The sequence below is a fragment of the Nomascus leucogenys genome, chromosome 11 (genome assembly GCF_006542625.1).
Source record: "Nomascus leucogenys isolate Asia chromosome 11, Asia_NLE_v1, whole genome shotgun sequence".
Classification (NCBI taxonomy): domain Eukaryota; kingdom Metazoa; phylum Chordata; class Mammalia; order Primates; family Hylobatidae; genus Nomascus; species Nomascus leucogenys.
The window spans coordinates 88,601,397-88,619,256 of NC_044391.1; the positions used below are offsets into that span (position 1 = coordinate 88,601,397).

Consider the following 17,860-nt stretch of genomic DNA (forward strand, 5'->3'; position numbering starts at 1 on the left):
CTTAGGTTAAAAAAGAGTTATTTTAGAGCACCCTCCAGAAAAATAGGCAATAGCCTGTTTAGGTGTGGTAATGACTTTTAATTTATCCTCTGATAAATAACATTTCCTGGTTGTTTGATGAGATTCCTAGAGCGGGGGTTCAATACAGCTGCATTTCTTTAGGAAGAACCCTCCTCAGATAAGGGAATTTCAGAGAGAGCCCTCCCTGAACTTTGAAAGGAAAATCAGGATAGACAGCAGGAGAAGGTAAGAGAGAGACTGGTTCTGAGGCCTTTCAATCCACTTTGTTCAAAGCACTCAACATGCCAAGTGGCACATTTTGGGGTATCATTTTCTGAGCCCCCAAAAAAGCCCTAAAGTTATGGCTTCGTTTTTAAGAAAAATGAGCAGAAACCATAGATTGCCCTCACAAGAGCAAGCAAAGAGAAATTCTAAGAAAATGGTTTTAAAAAAAAAAACAAAAACCTGATAATAATTAGACTGTAAACTATGGTAATGAAGTATGACAGCTGTATCTTGCCTATAAGTAGAATTTCAACGACAACAAAAATGTTGACCAGCTGTTCTCCCTTTCCATAAGGGACAAAGCAAAGAGGAGACTCTTAAACTTCCCTAACTGTGGACATAAGGAAACACCTTTCTACTGCAAACGTTATTATTTCTCAAGGATGATGTTGAACCCCAGCTCAGAGGATTTTAAAAGTTTTGAAACCACAGATCTCAGATGGCTTCGTTTAATTCTGATTTTTTCTGATTGTTACAAGTTGAAAACTTGAACTTTTTATTAATCATTTTCAATGAGCTTCCCTGCAGTGTCCATATGCTTTCTGAGTGCTTCACTGAGAATCAGGTTGTGTTACCTGTTCTCCCACAGGACCCCTCTTTGCTGGAAGAATTTTTCTACAGAATTATTCCTCAAACTTTTAAGAACTCAGAAGACTATAATAGTCTGAAAAATAAAGAATTATTTTGTACATCGTTTCTACATCTTTAGAGATCATTCACTTATAGTTTCTAATTTAAGCTTTCTTGTCTTCTCATCACAACAGCCTAGCACTGCAGCTGAAAGACTTTAAGACAATACATTTGAAGTCGTCTCTATTTAGAGTGCTTCACATGAAAATAAAACAAGATTGCCAGACACTGTGTTCTAAAGTCGTCTTATGATGGCTTCCTCCAGCATCGGTTTTGAAAATTAAGGTTATTTGGGGAGAGAAATTCTCATCCATGGAAGATTCATGGCTATGTGTTCATGGCATTCTAACTTCAGAAAAGGAACAAAATAAAAATATTCATTTCATATATCCCAGCCTGTTGGCTGTCCTATCTGAGAGCACAGATCAGCAGCTGAACTATAAATCTTAACAGTCAAACCACACTTTCACTGCAAACTACAAGGCAAACACTTGTTATTTTCATGCTTTTCTACTCTATTTTTAAATGATTAAGTTTCCTGAAGAAGGAAAATAGAGGTGTATGATGGCTGAGAACTTACTTTCAAAAAGTGACAGGGCCTCTGGAATTTGGGGACGCTCCTCCTCTGGCTCTTTCCTAAAGTATTTTTCAGGGTCTAGAAGGAAAGCAGGTTTATTCACTTCAGGCAGCTCTTCCAGGGCTCCAATGCTTAATGACCTAAATGTACCTTCACAACAGCAGGTTTTAGAGAGAGACAGGGAGAAAAAGGCACAATATCATTAACTCCTTGGAAAGAGCTAGCACATTTCCAAGTTAACTTTTATACATTTAACCTTCCTGTTACTCAGCTGGTACAGCTGCAGTGCTCTCCAAACCCTATAAACACAGCTGTTCAAAATAAATCCATAGTGCTTTTTATTCAAAGGAACCAAAAGGAACTCAAGGCTTCCCATTCATTTTTTTTTTAATTTTGTATTTTTCTGCTATTTTCCCTTGAAAATGAATATTCTGCAGTTTTGGAAAAGCTCCAGTTTTTCTTTTATCTACAAGAAAATTGTACCCTTTGTGAAATGGAATCAATTTTTTTCAGTGTTTAACAAAACATCTCAAATTTTGAATTGGCAGGTACTTTTTAAATAATGTTATCAAGTAAACCAGAGCTGTGTTACTGTATTTATTATGCACACAATGAGATGATAGGAATCTATGTTAATCATGCTCTTAAAGGCAAAGTCTTGAACAAAGTGAAAAATATTTCTCTTTGCTTCATCTAATAATTGGATAATAGAATGGAAATCTATACAAGCTTAATTTGAGATAAACTTTTATGTTTCTTTGTTAGTTCTGTGAAGGTAGGAACTGGGTTTTTTTTACAATGGTGGCTCAGAACCTAAGAAAAGGAAACTAATCGGTATTCAGCACCTGCTATGGAAAAAGTCATGTTCTATGTCAGTGGCTTTCAAACTATAACAGGCATCAGAATCACCTGGAGGGCTTACTAAAACATAGACCGCTATGTGACCTCCTTGGCTTCTGACTAATGGAGGAAAGCAGGGATGAGGATCTCATAATTTACATTTCTAATAAGTTCCAGTTGATGCTTATGGTGCTAGGCCAGAGACCACTCTTTGAAAACTAATTTGCTATGTCAAATTAAAGAAGAAATCTTCACAACATGTAAGGTATCATTGTGCCCTTAAGACAGATGAGGAAACTGAGGCTTAGGGTGCTTTAGTAATTTGTCTCAGTTCACATAACTGTTAAATAGCAGACCATGGACTTAAGTTGAAATATGTTTAATCCCAAAGGTTATGCTCCAAGGTATAACACTAACAACATTAATAATAAGATTGTATTGGTTGCTATAATATGCCAGGCAGTAGTCAAAGTGCTTTACATATCTATCTCATGTAATCCTAAAAAAACTCTGTGGAGTAGATTAGTTGATAAATGGGCATCGAATATTAACAAATAATTATGCACCATTTTTACAGCAAAATTTCATCAGAAATTTAAAAATCAACATATCTGGTCTATGAAAGTGTGACATTCTCTTGGACATAAGTTGAAAAGATATTTGTAGTAAGTAACATATTTTCATTATAAAGCTTCAGGAAGGATTCTCATCTATGTTTCTAAGCAATATACCTTAGTATAATAATGATTCCTTTGTTTTAGGTTACTGGTCTTATAATTCTTTTCTGGTCAGTCAACAACTAGACTAATGCGTTGTTCTGTGTGGCTTCAGGATTTCTGAGGGCAAAAATAGTTTTTATTCATCTTCATTTCTTAAATACTTAAGGGAGGGAATAAAAATTCTGGTGCCATCTCTTCTTTTAGAACTGTATTAGGTACTTCACACATATTTTCTGACTAATATAGTTAGGATATTTGCCCCTCTGAATCTCATGTGGAATTGTAATCCCCAGCGTTGGAGATGGGGCGTGGTAGAAGATGACTGGATCAAGGGCATATATTTTTCATGAATTGTTTGGTGCCATTCCCTTGGTGCTGTCTTTACAATAGTGAGTGGGTTCTCACAAGATCTGGTGGTTTAAACTTGTGTGGCACCACCCCCAACTTGCTCCTACTCTCACCACGTGATGTTGCCTGCTTCCCCTTCACCTTCCACCACCATTGTAAGGTTTCTGAGGCCCTCACCAGAAGGTGGGCAAATGTTGGTGCCATACCTGAACAGCCTGCAGAACTGTGATCCAATTAAACCCCTTTTCTTTATAAATTACCTAGTATCAGACATTTCTTTACAGCAATGCAAAAATGGCCTGACACAGAAAATTGGTAACAAGAGTGGGGCATTGCTATAAAGATACCTGAAAATGTGCAAGTGGCTTTGGAACTAGCTAATGGGCAGAGGTTGGAAGAGTTTGGAGGACTCAGAAGACAGGAAGATGAGGGGAATTTTGGAAATTCTTAGAGACTGGTTAAATGGTAGTAGCCAAAATCCTGGTAGTGATGTGGACAATGAAATACAGGCTGACAAAGTCTCAGATGGAAATGAGGAACTTACTGGGAACCAGAGCAAAGGTCACCCCTATTATGCCTTACCAAAGACCTTAGCTGCATTGTGTTCATGCCCTAGGCATCTGTGGAAGTTTGAATTTAGGGTATCTAGCAGAAGAAATTTCTACACAGCAGAGCACTCAAGATGTTCCCTGGCTGCTTCTAATAGCCTAGCTTAGATGTGGGAGCAAGAAATAAAGTTGGAAATTATATTTAAAGAAAAATCAGAGTATAAATGTTTAGGATATTTGCAGCCCAGTCATGTGGCAAACAAACAAATTTTAAAAAAGCATTATCAAGAGAGAAATTCAAGCAGGCTGTGGAGCAACCACTTGCTAAAGAGATCTGTATAACCAAAAGAGAGCCAAGAGCTAATATCCAAGACAACAGGAAAAAGCCTTGAAGGCCTTCTAGACAGCCCCTCCCATCACAGGCCCACAGGCATAGAAGGAATACACCACTGTTTTCCATATCCCTGCAGCTCCAGCTCCAGTTGTGCCTCAAAGGGCCCCAGATACAACTCAGGCAGCCACTCCAGAGTGTGTAAGCCATAGCTTTGGTGGCTTCCATGTGGTGTTAAGCCTGCAGGTACATAGAGTGCAAGAGTGAAGGAGGCTTGACAACCTCACCTAGATTTCAGAGGATGCAAGTGAAATCCTGGGTGCCCAGCAAGAAACCTGCTGAAGGGCATACCCCTCACAGAGAATATCTACTAACACAGTGCTAGCGTTACCTGGGGTCCTTGCTCCCAGAGCTCCCAAGATGGTGGCGGGCCACTTCCAAGATGGTGGTAAGCCTCGTGTTGTCTGACCTGGGGTTCTTGGCCTCACGGATTCCAAGGAATGGAATCCTGGGCCATGCGGTGAGTGTTATAGCTCTATTAGAAGCTGTGGGTCATGTAAGAGAAACATGGAACCCAGTGACTAGTGTTCAGCTAGATTAGGACGAACCCGGGCACTTAGCTGTGCAGGAACAATGGCAAGCCTTTAGCCCAATCGGGAGCGGCAATGAGTGCCTTGCTGGATCAGGAGCACAGCGGACACCCTGCTGGATCCGGAGGGATGGAAGTCAGCGGTGAGTCTATGAAGGTGGCCAGCAGCAGTGGTGGACGGCTACTGAAAGCTCAGCTCGAGCCGTAACAAACATGGACCAGAAGAGTGCAGTTGCAAGATTTAACAGAGTGAAAACAGAGCTCCCGTACAAAGGGAGGGGACCCAAAGGGGGTTGCCGTTGCCAGCTTGAATGCCTGGGTTTATATCCCGATCCTTGCCCCTCCCGCTGTGTTCTCAGGCAATAGATGATTGGCTATTTCTTTACCTCCTGTTTTTGCCTAATTAGCATTTTAGTGAGCTCTCTGATTGGTCAGGTGCGAGCTAAATTGCAAGCCCCGTGTTTAAAGGTGGAGGCGGTCACCTTCCCAGCTAGGCTTAGGGATTCTTAGTCAGCCTAGGAAATCCAGCTAGTCCTGTCTCTCACTAGTAGAGGGGAAATGTGGGGTTGGAGGTCTCATGCAGAGTCCCCACTGGGGCATGCCTAGTGGAGCTCTGTAAAGAGGGCCACTGTTCTCCATGCTTGAGAATGGTAGATTCACTGGCAGCTTGCATCCTGTGCCTGAAAAAGCTGCAGGCACTCAACTCTAATCCATGAGAACAACCGCAAGGGCTGTACCCTGCAGAAACACAGGGGCAGACCTGCGCAAGACCTTGGGAGCCCACCCCTAGTGCCATTGTGCCTTGGATGTGGGCATGGAATCAAAGGAGATTATTTTGGAGCTTTAAGATGTAATCACTGCCCTGCTGAATTTCAGACTTGCCTGGAGCCTAGAGCCCCTTTCTTTTGGCCAGTTTCTCCTTTTAGAATGAAAATGTTTATCCAATGCCTATGCCCCCATTTTATCTTGGAAATAAATGACTTGTTTTCTATTTTACAGGCTCATAGGTGGAAGCAGCTTACCTTGTTTCAGATGAGACTTTGAACTTTGTACTTTTAAGTTAATGCTGGAATGAGTTAAGACTTTGGAGGACTATTGGGAGGAATGGTTTTATTTTGCAATGGGAGAAGGACATGAGATTTGGAGGTGCCAGGGATGGAATGATATAGCCTGGATATTTGTCCCTGCCCAAATCTCACGTTGAAATGTAATCCCCAGTGTCGGAGATGGGGCCTGGTAAGAGGTGTTCAGGTCATGCGAGTGGATCCCTCACGGCTTGGTGCTCTCATGGTAGCGAGTCCACAGAGATCTGGCTGTTTAAAGTGTGTAGCACCTCCCCTACTCCCTCTTGCTCCTGCTTTCACCCTATGATGTGCCTGCTATTGCTTCACCTTCCACCAAGCAGATACCAACATTATGGTTCCTGTACAGCCTGCAGAACTGTGAGCCAATTAAACCTCTTTTTTTTTTTTAAATAAATTATACCGTTTCTGGCATTTTTTTACAGCATTGCAAGAGTGGTCCAACACACTGACTTAGACCTTACACTTTTTCCGCTAGTATTCTGTGGAGCCTTGGACAGGTAGGTGACTTAATGTCTCTGTACCTCACTTTTCTCCTTTGTTAAATAGGGTTCACAGGACATTACATTCATGTTTACTAAGAATTAGGAACATTTCTGACACACAGAGTAGACATCTGTATTCACACTAATCTATTAAATAATATTATAAAAATACATTAACAACAGTGACTACTTACTGAATGATTTTTTTATAACTTCACCATAATAAGGTTTTTGTGTTTCTTTCATGCAGATACTTCTTTCCTTATATTTTATACCTAAATTTATATCTTCTGATGGTCTGACACTGGAAGAAAATAATTCATGATGAATACATTATTAACCACAGGGATGGAGAAACTCTTTCTGGCTATATGTATCTTTGACCAAAAAAAAACAAAAACAAAAACAAAAAATCTATTCCTGTGAACTGAAGTAGTGATATTTGTTTACACTATTCAAGCCCTATCTTTTAACAAAATGCCTGCTAGCCAGGTGATAGTAGAAAAAAGTGAGAGCCAGAGTGTCCAAGAGTCTAATTAAGCAAAGACCCTGTCCCCATAGCAACGAGGTTAGAGAAAAAATTATTCAGAAGAAAATTTTACAGAAACACATACATTATCCTTGCCTTATTAATAAATTATATAATGAGAAGTAAGCATCAATCCTTTGTGTCAAAGCTTATTTATTCAGTGTTAGACCTTAGTTCTTTAGTTATGGTTATGGCATCCAAAATGCAAAAAAGTTCAGTATTTTTGAGGCTTTCTCATATGAATCCATAAGAAAACTTTAGCGTAACTTGAATCCACAGAAAGGATTTTAATCAATAAAACATGGGAAATAAAATCATTACATAGCTGTATATAATCTTGTGAGAAAACAGAAAATGATCTCAAATCTATTTAAAATTCACTGTCATAGACTTCAACCTTAACAGCTACAAGTTATGTTTCTAAAAATTGTTATTAGTCTCTTCAGAGTACCAAGCCAGAAAACACATCCATCGTCACAAAATCCTGGAGAGTCCTGGGGATCTTGACTCACCCTCTTCCTTCTGCCTCCCTTCCCTGCATCCCTCAGCCCTTTATAGTTACCATTCTTCCACTCCCTAACTTTTATTCTTATATCTTCTATGGATTTTGTAGCTATAAGACTCTGAGTTTTTTCCCATACTTTCAGCCTCGATTTTCTCCTCAATGTAATGGGACTCTGGCTGTGGATTTAAAGCAGATAAGATGGATGAAAGTTCAGAAATGTACCTAATAAATAGTAGCATTCAAGTAATGTTTATTTCCAGCTTTCTTTTTCCTCCACTCTATTTTTACGGTATCTTCCAATTTTAAAAGATTTTAAAATATCAATACAAGTAAAAAGTCTATGTATGTCTCTTAAATTTAATATCAGATGCTATTTGCATGGCTTTAAGTAGTAATGTATTAATTGCTTTCTCATATATAAACTTTTCATTTTAGAGGTTTTAGATTTGCAGAAAAGTTAGTAGAGCTCCAGCATACCCCTCAACCAATTTTCCCTATTATAACATCTTACACTACCATTGGTCACAATAAAGAAATCAATATTGGTACTTTACTATTAACTGAATTCCATATTTTATTAGAGTTTTACTAGTTTTTTCTTAATGTCATTTTTCTGTAATGTCAACATTATATTTTGTTGTCTAACTCCTTAGCCTCTGGCTTGTGACAATTTTTCAGGCTTTTCTTGTTTATTATGATCTTGACAGTTTTAAGAAATACTTGTCAGATTTTTTTGGTAGAATATTCCTCAGTTTGGGTTTGTCTGATATTCTTCTCATGGTGAGACGGGTTATGAGTAGTTAAGAGGAAATCAACAGAGGTGAACTTCTGCTCTTATCCCATCAAACCAAGGGTGCATGCTATCAACCTGACTTCCACGGTTGATGTTAACCTCAATTACCTGGCCACAGTTGTATGTGCCAAGTTTTTAGTAATGTTTACAATAGCTACTGTACAGTTACTTTTTCCCTTTTTCCATATGTTACTCTTTGGAAGCGAGTTTTCAAGCACACTGCACATTTAAGAGGGGATGGGGGGGTAATTAATCATGATTTCCTTGAATCAGGAGAGTATTAACATAAATTACTTGGAATTATAGATTTTTTTTTCTTTTAGGAGAGCTTTGTCATTGGATAGGTGGGCAGTTTTTCCCCAATTGCACTGGAATGGCATCCCTCGCCATATGCCATCTCACATGAGTCAGAATTAGTATTTAGCCACTATTTAGGCTTTCAAGACAAGAAATAATGATATCTTTAGAGAGGTATTTTAAGATAGTAAGGGGATCTACAAAAATAAGAAGTTGGTGTTGGATACTGAAAGCATGGAGTGTGGTACAGTTAGGCCTTGCAGTTATTAGATTAACAATACACCTTTTTCTAGAAAAGAATTATTCATGTAAACATGTGCAAAAGATTGAGGGGGCAGGGGCCACGGTAAAGAGGTTTCCCTTTAGAGTAGTTAACAATATATCTTGATTTTTTTTTCCAAAATACACTAAACTCTTTCTGTTTTCAGACCATATGCTTTCTGACTATCTCATCCTGTGGAATCTAAATCAAGTAGCTTTTATATAAAGCAAAACATTTTGCCCATTTCCACTAAAGAGTTTTATCCACAGAGGGAGAAAAGTAGTCAGAAGGTAGGAGAGAATCTCTCGGAAATCACAACAAATTAAGTCAACAATCTATTGCTTCCTTTTCACAGACAGACATCTGACATTTGCAAGAGTGCATCTGAAAATGCACAGGGAACTGGAAAAAGGCAAATATTCTCAAGAGGAGAAGTGATGAATGAAGATAAAGAAGCAGAATAATGTAATACCAGGCTTAAATAGAGTTTTAAAACATTTTGCAAAAATGTCTTAGTAGGTGATGCAGGAAGCCAATCTACTATGGGATCCACCAGCCTTGGCATCAATCCTATGAGAAGGAAAGTCTCTAACTAATCTCACTTCTCCTGGCTCTGGCTGTGGAAGGGAGGTGTAATGACTGTGACAATCACTCGAGTACCCTCCTAGGCATAAAAAAGGCAGTGAAAAATGCTTAGAATAGTGGCTTATACATAGCAGGTACTTGATAAAATATTTGATGGCTTGACTCAGAAACCAATAATTTGTCAATATTTTCACATGATGCTTGTTGGACAGGCAACACAGAACAGTGATAAAGTACTAACTCTGGAGCCTGAATACCTGCATTTGTATCACTAGTTCTCCTCTTGGTTGGTTGAACTTGTGCAAATCACTTAACTTCTCTGCCTCTATTTTTCAAGTTGTGAAAGGGGGATGATAATAGTAGCTATCTTCTAGGATTACAGTGAGAACTAAATGAGGTAAACACATAAAGACCTTAGAACAGGCCCTGAAATATAATCAGGGCTCAGTTGGTATTGGCTACTATCACTTTAAGCAAGAGCAAGACAATATTTTTCACTCAAAGCAGGGAGTTCTAACATCCCCCTACAGCCAGCTCTAATATTCTTGAGAACTATCAGAATGATCAGACAAAAAGTAAAAAGATGTGGCACTCCCCCAAATAACAATTTGCTGTTCTAGTATTTTTAAAGTTCAAATTTCAAAAATTGAATAGAGTATCACATGCTTTCATTTGTCATACATGGACATAGGATAGTTATTGCCAGATTGTTGGTGAAAGTAGACTGCCAATTCTTCAAGTATTTACATCACATAAAGCCTAATTTAAAATGGGACTTTAATATTTTGTGTAATTTTTCTTATAGCTATTTATCTATTTTCTAATTTAATTTCTCACATGAAATCTACTGACAGAATAATTAGGTAATCAATAGCATTTAAATAATATTAAATATCAGTTCCCTCCTAACAACAACATGGAATTTAAAACATCATAATTATTTTCCATGTTTAAGAAACATTAATTTGAGGTGTGCCTTCTGCCTTGTATAAACTTACTGGGAAACTAGTGAAATTTTTGTTTCATTTCTCATCTGACTCTTTATACTCATTTCTAATAATGAATCCCTTCCAGATAAGCAATTTTTTAAATGGTAACCAAAGGAAAATGTGTCAGATAATAAAAAATGGAGTAGTTTATGCTCTTTATGCTCTTTGTTGCTCTAGAATAAGAATGAAGATCAATAAGTGAGAGTTCTACAGATGGATTTTACTTAACATTAGAGACATTAAGAATAGCTCCATAATAGAGAAGGGTATATGTGAGGTGTGAGTGTGTCATATAGGAACTATTCAAAAAGGCTGGGATGTGTTTCTCTTAAAGATGCCATAGGAGTTAGTCTAGTAGACTTTGAATATCCCTTTAAAATTTATTTTTGAATTATTAAAGGTTAATAAACCTGAAAAATGTTTACTTTCACAAATAATCAAAAACTCTAGTTTAAAACAATAAGATATCATAGCAACAGTTTTAAGACAGCAATAACATCCATTCTTGGTTCAAAGGCAGGAAAGCAACCATTTGTATTGCTGCTGGAGGGAGAGCTGGCATGTCCAGACAGCAAGATGACCTTTAGCAAGATGACCCAAAGGCCTTTATGCCTTTTGACTCAGCAATTCCTCTTCAAAGAATTTATTCTAATTATGAATTCAATAAGATATTCTAATATGTGCACATGAAGGTATTTAAAGAACTGTTTTCCCAGTTAAAATTTGTAAACAATCTACATATTTGAAATAAAGAAAATGGTTAAAAAGCTACAAGTCATTATAAATGTTGTCCATGGATACTCATATTAACTAATATGAAAATGTGCTTACTGCATATTTTTGAGTGACAAAACAGGTTATAAACTGTGTCTACTAAGCCTCCATTTTTATCAAATATACATTTTTTCATTGTTGTAAGTATGCCTAAAACAAGGTCTTAAAAGTGCAATGCCTAATGTTAACAATGGCTTTACCACAGATATTTTCACCTTTTGCTTATTTGTGCTTCCAAATTTTCCCGTAATAAAAATGTATTATTTTTGGCCAGGCACAGCGGCTCAGGCCTATAATCCCAGCACTTTGGGAGGCCGAGGCGGGCAGATCATGAGGTCAGGAGTTCAAGACCAGCCTGGCCAACATGATGACACCCTGTCTCTACTGAAAATACAAAAATGAGCTGGGCATGGTGGCACCTGCCTGTAATCCCTGTATTAATTTTATAATAAGGAAATATTCTGAAACTGTATTTTCTAAATTCATTTTATCTATAATTTTCCTAGATTAGATAATTTTACATGAGTCCAGAAAACAAATAGGAAAAATATATGTTCACTGTACTTTTTTTTACTATTTTATCCCTTCACTTATGTTTTTTTAGAAGTTTTTTAAAGCTAGTATGAGTTTTGCAGACTCTCGGAAAAGGATAAATCTATTTCTCCATATCAACTGTTAACTTAGAACTAGGCCTTTCTATTAATCTCTTAAATTCTATATTCATCTCCCCAGGACTTAAATTGAAGATAATTCTTTACCATCTACCTACTTCTCACAAATAGTGTTATAAAATACTTTCAGCCCTGTAAAAAACCACGTATGTTTGTATAAGCCAAAAGATAATATACACCCCGATTTTTTAACCTGGAAAGAGACTCTTAGGTGTTAAAATGAGAAAATAGCTTTAAGACACTTAATTTTTTCTTCATATTTCTTGTTCCTTCCATTTTCTTTAGACTTTTTCTGTTTTCCTTCATCTTTCTTCCTGTGCACCACCCTCCGTCTAAACATACCCCCACCTGCATATACACACCAAGTGTACTTTTTCTCCTGTAGTCTAAATTCTTTCACATTTTTATATTTCTTTCATATTTTTTCATATGGATGAGAGCTAGCATGATTCTCTCCTTGAATTTACCAATCTGACTAGGTAAAGGGGCACATTCTTCAGAACAATATTTCTTAAAAATAAAATGATTTATAATATATTCTGTATTAGATGGAAAGCTCAAAGGACATTCCACAGCTGACAATTTTATTGTGTTTGTATAATTTCTGCAAAGGATTCCTGATCATATTTCTGGGAGAACTGAAGGATGTACATGATAATCAATTCTGAGGATATGTTTTTAACCCTTGTTTTATTAGTTTAATTCCTAAATGACATTTTTCTATACTATCTCATTATTACAAAGTCTTAAAATTATATCAATCCGGTCTCATCTGAATTAGATTAAGACAAAAATTTTAAAGATCACAAGTACTTTTTGATGCCTTATTTTTTCATTTTACAAAATGCTGTACAGTAGAAATAACTTTGCCTCTCACCCCCAGAAGTCTACCAACGCCTATATAATCTTATAATCAACATGAGAAGATCAGTTTGCTGTACTCCTATTTAATCTGGTAGACCACAAAGCTCCAGTTTTAAGAGAAGTCTGTGAACTATAAAACCTATATATTGGTGAGTGATTGAGCTACCCCCCAGGGAAACCATGTTTTTTCCACGGATCTGTGCAACCCATGGATCAGATCACCTTGTGAGCCCACACCACCAGGGCCTTGGGTTCCAAGCACAGAACTGTGCAGATTCTTGGTGACCGCTTGGGTTGCAGCCAGTGGCAGAACGCTGGAGACTAGCTAAGACAACCAAGTACCCAGCGGGAGGGGCGGTCACCATCACTGTGGCTCTGATCGGCTGTTTTCCCCTGCTGGTGCTGGGGAGACTGGGCAGTTTGGCCTGGGAGAAATTCCCCACAGTGCAGCACAGTGGCTGTGGCAGATCGTGGCCAACTGCTTCTTTAGGTGGGACCCAGATCCATCCCTCCTCTTTGGGTGGGGCCTCCCTGTGGGAACTTCAGTGACTCCAGCCAGGGGTTTACGGGCAGAACTCTGATCTCCCTGGAATGGAGCCCCTGGAGGAAACAGTGGCCATGGTCTCTGGTTCAGTAGACTTAGTTTTTCCTTCTGCTGGCTCTGAGGAATCAGGGCAGTCGAGACAAGTGGAATTCCTGCCAGCACAGCACACCCATTCCACCAAGGGACAGATAGAGTGCTTCGTTAAGAGGGTCCCTGATTCCGTGCCTCCTGAGTAGGTGAGACCTCCGAACAGGGGTCACCAGAAACCTCATACAGGAGAGCTCCCACTGGCATCAGGTCAGTGCCCCTCTGGGATGGATCTCCCAGGGGAAGGAGCAGGCAGCCATCTTTGCTCTTCTGCAGCCTCCACTGGTGATACTTCCAGGTGCAGGAGGGACCCAGGTAAGTGGAGTCTAGAGTGGACCCCCAGCAAACTGCAGAAGAGGGGCTCCGCAGAAGAGGGCCCTTACTGTTAAAAGAAAAACAAACAGAAAGCAACAACATCAACAAAAAAGACCCCACAAAACCTCATCCAAAGGTCAGGAGCCTCAGAGATTGAAAGTAGATAAACCCACAAAGATGAGAAAAAAATCAACACAAAAACGCTGAAAATTCAAAAAGCCGGCATGCCTCTTCTACTCCAAATGATTGTAACACCTCTCCAGAAAGGGCAGAGAACTAGGCTGAGGCTGAGATGGATGAATTGACAGAAGTAGGCTTCAGAAGCTGGGTAATAACAAACTTCACTGAGGTAAAAGACTATGTTCTAACACAATGCAAAGAAGCTAAGAACCACGATAAAACATTACAGGAGCTGTTAGCCAGAATAACTAGTTCAGAAAGGAACCAAGATGACCTGAAAGAGCTGAAAAACACAACAAGAGAACTTCACAATGCAATCACAAGTGTCAATAGCGGAATAGTCCATGGGGAGGACAGAATCTCAGAGCTTGATGACTATCTTGCTGAAATAAGACAGGCAGACAAGACTAGAGAAAGAAGAATGAAAAAGAACAAATGAAGCCTCCAAGAACTATGAGATTATATAACCAAACCTATGACTGATTGTGGTACCTGCAAGAGATGGAGAGAATGGAAACAAGTTGGAAAACATACTTCAGGATATCATCCAGGAGAACTTTCTCAACCTAGTAAGACAGGCCAACATTCAAATTCAAGAAATCCAGAGAACCCCAGTAAGATACTACATGAAAAGATCAACCTCAAGACACATAATCATCAGACTTTCCAAGGTTAACACGAAGGAAAAAAATTAAAAGGCAGCCAGAGAGAAAGGCCAGGTCACTTACAAAGGGAAGCCCATCAGACTGACAGTGGACCTCTCAGCAGAAACTCTACAAACCAGAAGAGATTGGGGGGAGGAGGGCAATATTCAACATTCTTAAAGAAAAGAATTTCCAATCCAGAATTCCATATCAAGCCAAACTAAGCTTAATAAGCAAAGGAGAAATAAGATTGTTTTCAGACAAGCAAATGCTGTGGGAATTCATCACCACCAGGCCTGCCTTGCAAGAGCTCCTGAAGGAAGCACTGAATATGAAAAGGAAAAACCATTATCAGTCAATACAAAAACACACTGAAGTACACAGACCAATGACACTATGAAGAAAACTACATTAATAAGTCTGCAAAATAACCAGCCAGCATCAGGGAGACAAAATCAAATTCACACATAACAATATTAACCTTAAATATAAATGGGCTAAATGCCCCAATTAAAAGACACAGAATGGCAAATGGCATAAAGAGTAAAGACCCATTGGTGTGCTGTCTTCAAAAGATGTGTCTCACATGCCAGACACACATAGGCTCAAAATAAAGGAATGGAGGAAATTTTACCAAGCAAATGGAAAGCAGGAAAAATGCAGGGCTTGCAATCCTAGTTTCTGACAAAACAGACTTTAAACTAACAGAGATCAAAAAAGACAAAGAAGGGCAATACATAATGGTAAAGTGTTCAATTCAACAAGAAGAGCCAACTATCCTAAATATATATGCACCCAATACAGGAGAACCCAGATTCATAAAACAAGTTCTTAGAGACCTACAAAGAGACTTAGACTCCCACACAATAATAGTGGGAGACTTTAACACCCCACTCTCAATATTAGACAGATCATTGAGACAGAAAGTGTAAAAGATATTCAGGGCTTGAACTCAGCTCTAGATCAGGTGGACCTGATAAAGAGTTACAGAAATCTCCACCCAAAAACAACAGAATATACTTCTTCTTGGTGCCACCTGGCACTTACTCTAAAATTGATCACATAATTGGAAGTAAAACATTCCTCGGCAAATACAAAAGAACTGAAATCATAACAGTCTCTCAGACCACAGCACAATTTAATTAGAACTCAATATTAAGAAACTCACTAAACACCACACAACTACATAGAAGTTGAACATCCTGCTCTTAAATGACTCCTCGGTAAGTAATGAAATTAAGACAGAAATTAAGAAGTTCCTTGAAACTAATGAGAAGAAAGAGACCATGTACCAAAATCCCTGGGACACAGCTAATGCAGTGTTAAGAGAGAAATTTACAGCACCAAATGCCCACATCAAAAAGCTAGAAAGATCTCAAATCAACATCCTAACATCACAACTAATGAACTAGAGAACCAAGAGCAAACAGACCCCTAAGCTAGCAGAAGACAAGAAATAACCAAGGTCAGAGCAGAACTGAAGGAGATACACACACACACACACACACACACACACAAACACAAAAACCCCTTCAAAATATCAAAATCCAGAAACTGGCTTTTTGAAAAAAAATTAATAAAATAGATAGATTGCTAGCTAAATTAATAAAGAAAAGACAGAAGAATCAAATAGACACAATAAAAAAAGATAAAGGGGATATCACCACTGGCCCCACAGAAATACAACCATCAAAGTGTACTATAAACACTTCTATGCAAATAAACTAAGAAATCTAGAAGAAATGGATAAATTCCTGGACACAAACACCCTCTCAAGACTGAACCAGGAAGAAGTTGAATCCCTGAATAGGCCAGTAATGAGTTCTGAAATTGAGGTAGTAATAAATAGCCTACCAACCAAAAAAGCCGAGGACCAGAGTGATTCACAGCTGAATTCTACCAGAGATACAAAAAGGAGCTGGTACCATTTCTTCCGAAACTATTCCAAACAATTGAAAAGGAGTGACTCTTCCTTAACTCATTTTATGAGCTCAGTATCATCCTGATACCAAAATCTGGTCAAGACAAAACAAAACAACAAAAAAAGAACTTCAGGCCAATATCCCTGATGAACATCGATGCAAAAATCCTCAATAAAATACTTGCAAACCAAATCCTGCAGCACATCAAAAAGCGTATCCACCCACAATCAAGTTGGCTTCATCCCCAGGATTCAAGGCTGGCTCAATGTAGGTAAATCAATAAATGTAATTCATCACATAAACAAAACTAAGAACAAAAACCACATGATTACCTCAATAGGTACAGAAAATGCCTGAAATAAAATTCAACATTTCTTCATGTTAAAAACTCTCAATAAAGTAGGTATTGAAGGAACATATCTCAAAATAGTAAGAGTCACTTATGACAAACCCATAGCCAATATCATACTGAATGGCCAAAAGCTGGAGGCATTCCCCTTAAAAACTGGCACAAGACAAGGATACCCTTTCTCACCACTCCTATTTAGGGTAGTATTGGAAGTTCTGGCCAGGGCAATCAGGCAACAGAAAGAAATAAAGGGTATTCAAATAGGAAGAAAGGAAGTCAAACTCTCTCTGTTTGCAGATGACATGATACTATATCTAGAAAACCATACTGACTCAGCCCAAAAGCTTCTTAAGCTGATAAACAACTTCAGCAAAGTCTCAGGATACAAAAACAACGTGCAAAAATCACAAGCACTCCTATACACAAATAACAGATAAGCAGAGAGCCAAATCACAGATGAATTCCCATTAACAGTTGCTACAGAGAATAAAATATCTAGGAATACAGCTATCAAGGAAAGTGAAGAACCCACTTCAAGGAGAACTACAAACCATTGCTCAGGGAAATCAGAGAGGACAGAAACAAATGGAAAAACATTTCATGATCATGAACAGAAAGAATCAATATCTTGAAAATGGCCATACGGCCCAAAGTAATTTATAGATTCCCGTCAAACTACTCTTGACATTCTTGACAGAATTAGAAAAAAACTATTTTAAAATTCATATGGAACCAAAAAAGAGCCTGTATAGCCAAAACAATGCTAAGCAAAAAGAATAAAGCTGGAGGCATCAGGCTACCCAACTTTAAACTGTACTACAGGTCTACAGTAACCAAAATAGCATGGTACTTGTACAAAAACAGACACATAAACCCATGGAACAGAATAGAGAACTAAGAAATAAGACCACACATCTACAACCATCCAATCTTCAACAAACCTGATGAAAACAAGCAATGAAGAAAGGATTCCCTATTTAATAAATGGTGCTAGGAGAACTGACTAGCCATATGCAGAAAATTGAAACTGGACTCCTTCCTTACGTCTTATACAAAAATTAACTCAAAATGGATTAAAGACTTCATTGTAAAACCCAAAACCCTAGAAGAAAATCT

The 17,860-nt window shown here is 38.3% G+C and overlaps 1 protein-coding gene across 2 annotated transcripts in view; it reads right to left on the reverse strand.

The window, feature by feature from the left end:
• Nucleotides 1–17,860, reverse strand: part of WDR49 (WD repeat domain 49) — a 174,344-nt gene that overhangs the window by 19,875 nt on the left and 136,609 nt on the right. For both annotated transcript variants that reach the window (XM_030822787.1, XM_030822786.1), the window contains exons 17-18: nucleotides 6,629–6,738; nucleotides 1,496–1,642 (exon numbers count right to left, since the gene is read on the reverse strand). In XM_030822787.1, the coding sequence (XP_030678647.1) occupies nucleotides 1,496–1,642; nucleotides 6,629–6,738 (257 nt within the window). The remainder of the gene's footprint in view (nucleotides 1–1,495; nucleotides 1,643–6,628; nucleotides 6,739–17,860) is intronic.